At 45.1% G+C, this 11600-nt stretch overlaps 1 protein-coding gene across 1 annotated transcript in view; it reads right to left on the reverse strand.

Moving 5' to 3' along the window:
* Nucleotides 1–11189, reverse strand: part of Cdc14 (cell division cycle protein 14) — a 42052-nt gene extending 30863 nt beyond the window's left edge. Inside the window, exon 1 of the mRNA XM_065426108.2 lies at nucleotides 10782–11189. Coding sequence (XP_065282180.1) covers nucleotides 10782–10833 — 52 coding nt within the window. The 5' untranslated portion in view covers nucleotides 10834–11189. The remainder of the gene's footprint in view (nucleotides 1–10781) is intronic.
* Nucleotides 11190–11600: the final 411 nt, after the last annotated feature.

An 11600-nucleotide genomic window follows, 5' to 3' on the forward strand; every position in this document is an offset into this window, starting at 1 on the left:
ATGCAATGTGTTTCTTTAACGTTAGCTGCAAAGTGATTTTTATGCGAAGCATATTACGAGAGCTCAACCCAGCTCCTCAGGCGCGGCGGTGTCGCCTTCAATACCACGTGACACCGTAACGTCACGACAGAAGAGAAGTGGCTTTGGCTCAACTCTTGCAAGATGGGCTGGGTGGGAATCGAACCAGGGTCTCCGGAGTGTGAGACGGAGACGCTACCACTGAGCCACGAGTACGATGCTTCAAAGCGGTACAAACGCGCCTCTAGTGAATGCGGTGTTGCCCTAGAAACGAGCTGTTTCTAACGCTCAGGCGTGCGTCGCTTGCTCAGGCGCACATTTCGTTGCCGCGCCGAACGCTGCGTTGCCCGACGCTCACCGCGAACAATGCGGGCGCGTAGTCGCTGCGCCATAACCCATTGTAATGGCGGGTCGACGGGAACGCTGTCGCGTTCCACTCTTGAAGGCGAAGCAGAGTAACGCATGAGTTGTTTCTTCATCTAGCCGAACCAAATATAGCCAAGCAACAGCAGTTCACCAGGCTAAACAGTGGTTCAACAACTAAAATAAAGGCTAGTATGCTTCGCATCCTGGGCTTAACCTTACCTAAGCCACAGTCATTTTTTTTTTTCATTATGGAGCTGCAAAAACGGCCATAAGTATTAAAATCTTAGCTGAACAGGCACTCAGTTTTCTATTTTGTGATTCAGGTAAACTATTAATTGCACCCTGACACACTCAGTGTGACCATGTCTGTTCATACAGATGCGTGCACAATCTGACTTAATAATCGCATGGCAAACACTTCGTTATCGAGCTGTCTCTCTTCACAAAAGAAGATGCAATTTTTACAATGTGACATTGACAATGTGACAATACAATACAATACAATGTGACATGACGCACACATTATGGAAGAGGTTAAAAACTGTGAATTACAAAATAGGCATGTTGTGTAAAGGTGCATCATTATTACCAAAAACCACTGCACATTTGACAGTGCACAAGCTTTAAGAAAAACCATTAGAGCTAACTTTCTAGAGAAAAAAGAACATCAATTGGTCTTTTTACACATTAAAGAGACTGACATCATATGAATGAAACACATGAAAAACATAAAGGGACTGACAACTATAGAAAATATGTAGTTATGTAATGGTGTACATGAATGGATTGTATCATACAATGCTTGAAACAAGCACAATTTTATGGCATTGAGAAATTTTGTCTCTAAATTAGCAAATAAAGATAGAAGTTATGACATAAGAGGTTACATTGCTGAGAACCATTGCTTATAAATCTTTTGGTCAGCACAGAGAGATGCAGGAAATTATCCAAGAGGACTTTTGATTCTACAGAGAGCCTGCATCAACCATGTATCAGTCCAGATCACATGACTTCACAATCTACATTAGTCAAATCCATTGTAACTTGTTCTTTCACCATCTTCGCTTTTGTCACTTCTATAGTTTTTACATAACAGTGGCCCTGTCCTCATTTCACATATTTGCCCATCGTCTGCTAGGCAAAGGTCAGTGTCACCTGGCATTTCAGCTCACAGGTAATCTATTTTCTCTCCTTCCCTTTTGACCTTTTTTTTTCTCACCTTCCCTTTTCTTTAGCCTCCCTCAAAGATCATATAATGAACCTCTCCTCCTCATCTGACTCCCTTGAAGGTGATAACTTTGTCTCTCTCCTTCTGACGCTCTCAAAGATTATTTCCAACATTAATTTTGACTCACTCAATGATTAACTTTTGTATCTATGCTTCTGCCTCTTTGACTCCTTTAAAGATTGTATTTTGCACCTTTCATTCCTTCCCAGCGAAGTCATCCTGCTGCCGAGCAAGAGGTCGAAGGTTCGTTTCCCAGACACATTCCAACAGGGTTGAGCGCAAAAGCATGCATGTGACTAGACTAAGGTGCGCATTAAAGAACCCCAGGCATTAAAAATTAATTTGCAGCATTCCTCTGTAGCAGTAATGAAAGTCGGGCGAGTTGGCATTGGTTCATTCTCAGAACAGCGCGAAAATATGAGAAATGAAGAAGGCAAATACATGACAGCGCTAACTATCAGCTAAATTTTATTGAAGAATAAAAACTTTACATATAGGGGCATACACAACATTGGTAGTGATAAACAAATGTGCAAAGCATCAACAAAAATTTTGACAACGCTGTACTGCAGGCACTGCGATCAAGATAGGAGAGAAATTATTGAGGTTCATAATATCGACAAAAAAGCCGAACTCTGTATAAGCCAGGCAAGTTTCGGCCTATCAAAAAAGAATGTTTCTAAAGGTATCATGACCTTGAAGCTGCTTTGTTGTTGTTGACGGTTTATGTGTTTGTTTATCACCACCAATGTTGTGTACCACCTCATTAGTCCCTATGATGATGACGATTATTTAATGGCATCCCATCTGAAATGGAGCGGTCACAAATATCCACCTAGCCTACCTGATTTAATCAGGTATGCTATACATGCATTTATGCAGCATATTGTGTACATCTCCTTAATTCAATATTTACCTTGTACCACTAGCTATGACTGTAAGAGGTCCGTTCATATCAATCTCTTCCCTGCTTTTTTCCACCAATACTCTAAAGGTCTCTTGCTTGTCTCAACTGCCGACCGGTTGACGCTTCCGTCCACTCTAAACCCAAGCGATTCTGGAAGGTGTTCGTTACCTACAGTTCTCATTGGGTGAATTCCTTTGCATTCCATTAGGATGTGCTGAGTGGTCTCTCGATTTTTCCTGCAGCATGCACACGTTTCATTTAGTTCCAAATATTTACTCCGGTATGTTTTTGTCCTTAGGCAACTGCCTCGAGCTTCAAATAGCAAGGCACTGCCCTTTGTGCTATCGTACAGATTTTCCTTTCTAAATTCTTTCTTCTCATTCTTGTAAATCTCCATGGTCCTTTTCTTGCTTCCATTCTTTGCATCTAACTAACTTTCCCTGTTTCTCTCACTTTCTTTCTGGCGACTCCTGGTTGTTGGTTTACAGTTTAAATTATCCTGTACTTGGTTGCCAACTTTCTTGACCTCTTCCTCCATTCTATGTCCATGCTTTTGACATACAGATACTTGTGCACTTTGGCTGCCTATTTATTCTCACCCATGTTCCCGAGACTTTCTTCAAAACTAATTTTGCTCTGTGCTTCTCTGACTTCAAAAGAGGCCCAACCCATGTCACCCTGAATTGCCTCATTTGTGGTTTTACCATGGGCTCCCAAAGCCATCCAGCCTGCCGTTCTTTGGTTAACTTCCAACCCCAACAAGATATCTGATTTTAAGCATAGAATGGCATTCGTGAATGTTAGCGCTGGCACCATTATTCCTTTGCAGATTCCGTGCACCACCTCATACTTATTGTCGCCCCACAGTGCTCTGTGTTTCATTATTGCAGCATTCCGCTTCCCCTTTATTTTTATATTCTCTTGGTGGGTGCCTGAGTATGTCTCCTTCGTTGATGTATATGCTGAGGTATTTATATTGCTTGACTGTCGGTATGAGTTGCTGTTGAACTGACACCAAATAATTACTCGTCTCTTCATGAAATACCATAATTCCCGATTTCTCTATGCTAAACTTGAGACCTAGATTTGTCGCTGTGTTGCCACAGATATTCGCAACTGTCTGTAAATCACTTTTATTGTTTGCTACTAGCACTATGTCATCCTCATACATTGATCCGGGAAGCTTCTGTTGCACTATTTGTCCATTATGCATGTAGGATCGATCAAACCCTAATTCGCTGTTTTCCAGTCGTCTTTTTATGCCTTTAACATCAAGCATGAACAACAATGGAAACATAGGACATCCTTGCTTCAGTCCTTGGTGAAGTCTCACTACTTCATGACCTTTTCAGCTTTCCCATAAAACTAGTACTTGGGTGCCTACATCTCCCTCAGCAGGCCTGCATGAGCTCGTCTTATCCTTATCACCTTTGTTAGTGTAGATGAGGTTCACCTTGCTTTCACGCCACTGAATCAGTATTTTCTTGATTCCAATCACTGGCTCTATGGCATTGTTCAGCAGTGCCTTGCTCTTTGGACCAAGGTATTTGATTAGCTGTATTGGGATTTCATCGGGTCCTGCTGCCGTGTTATTAGGGACATTTCCTTCTGCATCTTTCCAATAAAAGCTTTCTATGCTAAATTTTGATCTCTCAGGCTTCTGTTGCTAGACCTCTTTGAGTCTGAACCATGCTTTCTTTCGTGCCGAAGTTATCCCTAATAACATCTGTGATGTAACGCAGCGCATTGTCTCTTTCGCAGACATTACCGTCTTTGTGCCTTATAACCATTTGCAAATTTTTAGTTGGAGCTCCGAGCGCTCTTATATAGCTCCAGAATCTTTTTGGTGCACCTTTGTCTCTTTCGCAAATTTTATGCACCCAACGTTCACTTGTGTACTTAATTTTTCTCTTGCACGAGCTCACTCACCGCCGTTTTCTTTTCTCAGTATTCGTTCTATTTAAGGAGCACCTCTTCTTCATGTAATCCCAACTTTTTTACTTCTCGATGATCCCTAGACACCTGCTTATGCTCTTCTATAGCGTACTTTATTTCCTTGTTGCTTCTCTGAGTGGCACACTCCCACATGTGACGTAAGTGGGAGGAATCCGCTGCAGTGCCACGCATGTGTTCGCTACGTGGAGGCAACTTGAAGCTGTCGGCCGTGTGCTCTACTCAAGTATTTAAAAATGTAAGTCAGCAGGTCTATAGAACAGTAAATACGGAATGTTCTAGGACACTATTCCCCGCAAAAGTGGGCGGAGTCGCAGTCGTGACCGTGCTTCAGGTAGATTGCTCCTGGCGTCGTCTGCTAGTCGTCAGTGTGTATACGTGCGTGTACAGCTGTGGTCTTTCGTCATTGCAGTTCCGTTGTCGTGGCGCGCTCATAATGACTTGTCAGCCCTTTTTGCTGACGAACTGCAGCATTTGGCCTTCAGTTACTGCATCTGCGCTGCAATACTGTGTCTGGCTGTACAGCGTGTGCTGCGTGTTCAGTCGCCTGCTCTGTTGGCCGCAGACATTCTAATTTTGTTGCTTCCCAGCGCATTAAGCATATCACAAAAGACGTTTGATGCCATTCTCCGTAAACTGCATGGTAGCTGTGGTGCATTAATGCATGCACTGCTTTAGTGGCATTGCAGCAATATGCAGTCTGGAATATCTTATGCAAGGGCGGACCAATTTAGTAGGAAAAACAAAGTTACGTAGTCTTGCACTGTAGGGATGACCTTTGCAATATATTATTTAAGCTTGGTTACTTTCACCCCGACACAACTCGCCTCTGCATGTTAGTCGGTTCAGCGTAACCCTCTGCTTCTTTGCTCCTGCCACAGGAAGCAAGCACATTGCACAGCTGAGGTTCCTCCATCAACAAGAATTAGTGCCATTGCGCAACAAAAACAAGTGGCAATTTTCGCTTAGACTACCGTTGAGGAGCATAGGTTTGCTAGGTTTGACCAAACAAGTACCTGGAGTGCAAAACATGCACCATATTAACACGCACACAATGGCACAACAAAATGTTGACAGGCTTTCCAGCGTTTTCTTTCTCTTTATGGCATGATATTTTTATAAAGCTGATGAAGTGATGCTTTTGGAATTGTTGCCAGTAGCCTGAAAGTGCATTGAACAGAAAATGTCTTATGCTAACCTGAAAAAGCATAAGCTTTGTGTTAAGAAGTCCTAATGCGGTTTATTTGCAAGCAAATAGCATAAAGCATGCTTCAAGACTGCAAAACTGATATACCATTGTGGATCTAATGTTCGAGATAAACTGCTTGTCAGTAAAATTATATTTTTCTTGTCAGAAAAAGTTTCATGTTTGCAACACTAAGTGACAATTATGTGCGAAATCTAAAATTTGTATTCAACTACAATGCTGCTTAGACAACGCGACATTTTGTGAATGAGCCCTGCAACCGAGCTTCGCTTCCAAATGTGTGTAGCCTCTCATTTACTCACTAGGCACTATGTTTTATGACTGAATCACAAGTTTTATGACTGTTCCTGCCCACAAGAGCTGTAATTATATAAAAAATGTTTCTTTACAAAAAAAAGTTAGATTCTGGGAATTTACATGGCAAAACCACCATGGTATAATTATTAGGCACAATGCACTGGAGGACTGCGGATGAATTTCGACCACCTGCGTTTCTTCAACGTGAATCAAACTACAGACAGGCATTTTTTCATTTCGCCTCCATTGAAATGCAGCCCGTGTCGAATCAGCAACCCCAAACTTGGCAGTGCAATGCCATAACCACTGAGCCAACATATCGGGTGGTTACAAAAGATACATTAAATATACTATAACATTTGATGTCCTAATACTGGCACTTATAAATCTGCGCTGCAATACTGCGTCTGGCTGTACAGCGTGCTGTACACCAGCAAGAAATACAGATAGCAATAGGAAAGCACCATGCTAAACGATGATGCAGTCAGAGCGCAAGCAAACACATGGAAATGAAGCTATTTTAGTGGGAGTGAAGCAGACGACAAAGGCGAGTCCCCCGTCTGACATCAACGGACCGTCGTTCTCAGCACTGCCATCGGTCGTGCACGAGGCTATTAGCATATAGTTTCCCCTCCTATAAAAATGCAGTTAATAATCAGTACTGTCTTGTATTCTACTTCTCCACATCCCATCTTTCTGCGCTGTTCCAAGAATAAGCAATACACAGCAGCACCTCTCATAGCCCTAACGCACATTGCTTTTGCGCCTCCATTTTTTAATCAATCAGCATTTTTCCTTCTCCCCCTTCCTGCTTTCCTCAATATCCTCGGAACCTTTCATCCCCTGCTGACTCTCTCAAAGATTATTACTTGCTTCATTGCCTCAACCTATCTCGAAGACTTATCTTTGCACTGACTCATCATGAATACTTTCTCCACCAGTCAGTAGCACCAGCATCCAGCAAGTAGCTGGTGCTGGCTTGCATAAGAATGTTCCAAGAAAGGAAAAATTTGTGTTTTTAACACAGAATTTATTGTGGCAACATATAAGGTTGCAAACATATTTCGCACGGAACACTTTTAATGTTACAAAAGCTATGTTAGTTTTTGCAATGTCCCATAGCCTTGAAAAACATCATTGTTGCAAGGCATCGCAACGCTTACTGCAAGAAATTCTACAGAAAGAACATTCTTCAAGAGACTTGTCAGAGTAACTGCTGTAGTCAGATACTTTTGGTAAGTCTTCTGATGAAAACACAGAAAAAAATGGTCACTAAAATTCAGTTTTGACAGTCCTCTTAACGGCTCTGTAACTTGTTGATAGAAACCAATTTATTCCTTGCCCATATAGCATAAAAGTCACCAGGAATTACATAACATGATGTGTTATGCATGTGAGGTATTGACAACCCCATTCTACAAAACGATGTGATAGGCTCAGCCTACACTCATCACCATTCATTTGTCCGTCTTCTAAATCGAACTTTTGCCATTCTACTTAAGCAGTAGTTTGCTGCACACAACACACATTGAGCACTTCACCACACTCGCGGTGAAAGCACAAGGCTAACTTGAAAATTCTCACACTCAAAAGCACTTTGTTCAAGCAAGATTAAACATATGAAGACGCAAATCTGATTCCTCAGACCTCCGCTCCCGGTTGCAGAAGCAGTACGTGGTTTAGTACATAGGTGCCAGTTGGCAGCTGAACATCAGTCAGTGAACTTTTAAACATTTCCTTGTTGTGTGTCACTAACACAGAAAAAAGTGCATTAGCAGAAGACAGCTGCATAAACACTGCTTTCCGCTGTCTGTGTCCCTGGCACTGTTTTATAATTAAGTTACCATACCAACTCGCCTCGCTGTCCCTACTTTTGCATTAACAATCAAGCATTCGTAAACAGCCTGCATTGTCTTTTGGCCAAAGGGAAGTCCTGCAAGTTTACAAGAGTATAATGAATGTTTCCTGCATTAAAGGCCTACAGCCTCTGCCAGCACAACTTACATGATGCAAGCCATTTAAATGCTACAGGAAAGTAGCCATAAAACAAGTACAGACTAGCATCAAGCAGTGACAGCACGCAGGTACTATATGTGTGTCAGCATGATGTAACGAAATATTAATACTTTTCCTACTGTTTGCTCTAAGCTAAATCTTATTAAAGGTATCCAGTAATATTGTTTTCTCACATTTGATTTGTTCACAGTATTTGTTTTCTCTTGTGCGCACTTTTGCTATGCATCTTTTATGCCCGAGTACTTAACGTTGTGTCATGTGTGCTAGATGATAGAAAGGTTAACTTCATGGGCTAGTGCATCATATTTATTTAACTAAGCAGGCAGTGTAAATTGCAGGTTCTGTTTGATATGCTTGTCTTTAGCACATGGAAGTAACCATTTATTTGTCTCTTTTGTCGTGGGAACATGATTTGCATGTCACTTTGGAAGGAGCCTTGGGATGTTCAGATACACAACAGGCATACAGAATCTCAGTGAATATATTAATCTGTATTAAAAAAGAAAGTACATGCAAATAATGACATATTCAATAATAATTTTATGTGCACGATCTCCATAGTTCGCTTCAACTACAGGTCTCATTGCTCTCTTTTGCAGACTTGGTAGAAGCAGGAAGTCATGGCGCCGGGGATTTGCCTTGCGGCAGCAAGCAGTACAGAAGGCTTTCAATAGAGAAATGCCAGTCACCCACAATCATGAGGAAAATGACAAACCCCAAAACTCCAAGCTGGCCAAATGCAGCTTCCCACTTCCTGCCTCAACCAAGTAAGTGATGAGTGACATAGACTAAAAAGAGAATAATGGGTGAAGTTTAGAGTGCAGTTCAAATTACTGTTTCTGGTATTACTGTTGGTGGTGGTAGAAACGTCTGCTAAGTGCGGGATGCATCTGTGCTGTTTTAGCAGCACTTCCATGTATATAAGGAAGGACAATATTGAGTGTTCGAACGAACATTAGCAAATTTTTTTTTCAATTGACTGTGGCAGAATTATAGTCCATGAACTTGTCTACTCGAAGAGGCGGTCATTACTTGCAAAAAAAAATTGAAATGCATAGTCGACTAAGTAAGTTTGTAACTAATTACCTTATGGCACATATTGCAATTTACGAATTCTAGCAGGGGAGTTGCAAGGCACTTGGAATAAATTTGCAGGATGACACCAGTTTCGAGATATTAATTCCCAAACTTCCAGAGAAATACATAGGTATCCCAGTTACTTGTGTGCGTCAATGCATAAAATTAGGTTTTATTAAGAAAGCAAGTGGAACGATAGTGCATTTTTACCACAAGTTTGACGGCACACATCTCGTAAATGGTGTCGCCCACACAATTCTCTTCAAGTTGATCTGCCTCACAGTGTCACCCGCTATAATTTGTAAATTGCAATGTATGCCATAAGATAATTCATTGAAAATCTATAATTAGTGAATTTTCGTTGATTCGTCAACTGTGCATTTTATTTCTTTTTCTTTTTTTTTTCAAATAATGTCCGCCTCCTCGAGTGGACCACCTCCGCCGTGGTTGCTCAGTGGATATATGGTGTTGGGCCGCTGAGCACGAGGTCGCGGGATCGAATCCCGGCCACGGCGGCCGCATTTCGATGGGGGTGAAATGCGAAAACACCCGGCCGTGTACTTAGATTTAGGTGCACGTTAAAGAACCCCAGGTGGTCAAAATTTCCGGAGTCCTTCACTACGCGGCGTGCCTCATAATCAGAAAGCGGTCTTGACACGTAAAACTCCATAATTTAAAACAACTCCATATCTACACCTTATTTCCTGTCTGTGCGTACGTTACTGCCTTGCGGCGTGTATACATTGCATGTGAATTAATATCAACCTTTTAAAGCAGTACGCACTACTGGCCGAAAGTAAGGAAGGACATTACCTTCTCAAGATTCAGCGCGATCGCCAAGGCTTTTGAGTTGTCAACCAAACAACCTACCAGCCGACCAAACATGACCAGTAAAACGAAACTAAAATCGTGTTTGTGCTAACTGCTAATTGGATCACTGCATATGTGCAACGACAGATGATGTGAACTCCGTAAAAGGTCTCTCATTTACAACGGCAAGAATCAGCTACCTACACGTATAAGTCGACTTCACGCCGTCGGCTCTGCCGAAACTACGTATCCGTGACATAACAAGCGCCAGACAGCAAAAGCGCCGCTCAAGCGCGCGGGGCCCCGTTCAGTCTTCCAACCGCGACGGCCTTCGCGCAAAGCCGTGCACGCTCCGCGATCGCGGTGTCATTCAGCGAGCTCCCGCCACGTACTACCTGCCCCGATGCGGTGCACCGCCGCGCATCGCCGATCGTGCACGATTAGTAGCCGTTCTTTTTCTTCTCCTTTTTTCAGAACTACGCGACGCCAATCCAGCGCTACCTCCCGCTGAGCCAAAGCTCGAGGATGCGAACGATTTGCCCCGGGAGTGCCTGCTGCCGAGAAAACGGCACGCCTCCAGGAAGAGCAACGTGAGCGCGTGCAGCAGAAGGCGCCTGTGTGAATGTCACTCCGCCGATCGCTGGCTGTCTCGGCCAGCAACGCGGCGGCTTTCCGTCGCGACCGACGCCGTGTCCACGCGGCGCAGCCTGCGGAACGACCCCGCGTTGGCGTGCGCGGCCATCGGCCAATGCGGCCAGCGCGGCGCGACCCGCGAAACCCGAGCGGCACCGCCGTCCCAAAACGGTCCGCGGGCCGATGGGCGTGCGCGAGTCGCCTATCTCTCCCCGCGTCACAAGCGCCGCCAAGTTTGACGCGCCCGAGCGGCCAGCTGTCCGACTCACCCGTTATGATCTCGGCGATGTGGAGTACCGCGTCACTCTTGATGTCCTCCATGGCGCTCGGGAGCTAGCCGTCGTCACAGCGGTGGCGACGACGGGGTCGCACTGGTACTGCTGCGCTCAGCTGACGGCGGCTGCCCGGGAGCGCATCACCCCTGGCACGGGTCCGAAACTCCAAGGGGCGGCGGTCGCGGCCGATTTTCCCTTTTCCCTCCCGTCACGGCGGCCGCGCGACGCAGCCCACGCGAAGCCAGTAATTTGGGGCGGCCTGTCAACCGCCGACGGTGGTGGTCGCTGGCTGCAGCTCAGCTGGCTAGCCCCTCAGCGCACGGCCATCTTTCCACCACCCGCCGCCGTCATCGGGAGAAATTTTCAAAGGGCCCGTGAGCGGGTTCGAACGAATGCCACGTGACCCAGCGCGGCCAATCGGGAGGCTGGCGCGCGCTCTTCCTTCTCCGGCCGCCATTACCCAGTCCGAATACGGCAGAAAAAGGAAGAAGAAAGCCGACGCGCAGGTGTGTTGGGTGGCCGAGTAGTGGCCGCCGTACACGCGCCGGTGATTATGCGGCGGCGAAGGGGGGGTAGCCGCGGGTAGAGGTCCCACCGCCGTGGCCGCGCTCCCCCCTGGTCTTGCGCAAAAGGGCACCGCGCAGGAGAGCGCAAACCGGTAGCGGGCCGCGGCGGCGGTTTCGGTTTCGGCGGCACGCCCAACTCGGTGGCGGCTGCTGCTCGCAACTGCGCCGCGCGCGCAACCCTTTGATGCGCTTTACGCGACGCCGACCCCGAGATATAGTACGCACGCACATCCAAGTTTACTGACTC

Source organism: Dermacentor albipictus, chromosome 9, assembly GCF_038994185.2.
Source record: "Dermacentor albipictus isolate Rhodes 1998 colony chromosome 9, USDA_Dalb.pri_finalv2, whole genome shotgun sequence".
Classification (NCBI taxonomy): Eukaryota; Metazoa; Arthropoda; class Arachnida; order Ixodida; family Ixodidae; genus Dermacentor; species Dermacentor albipictus.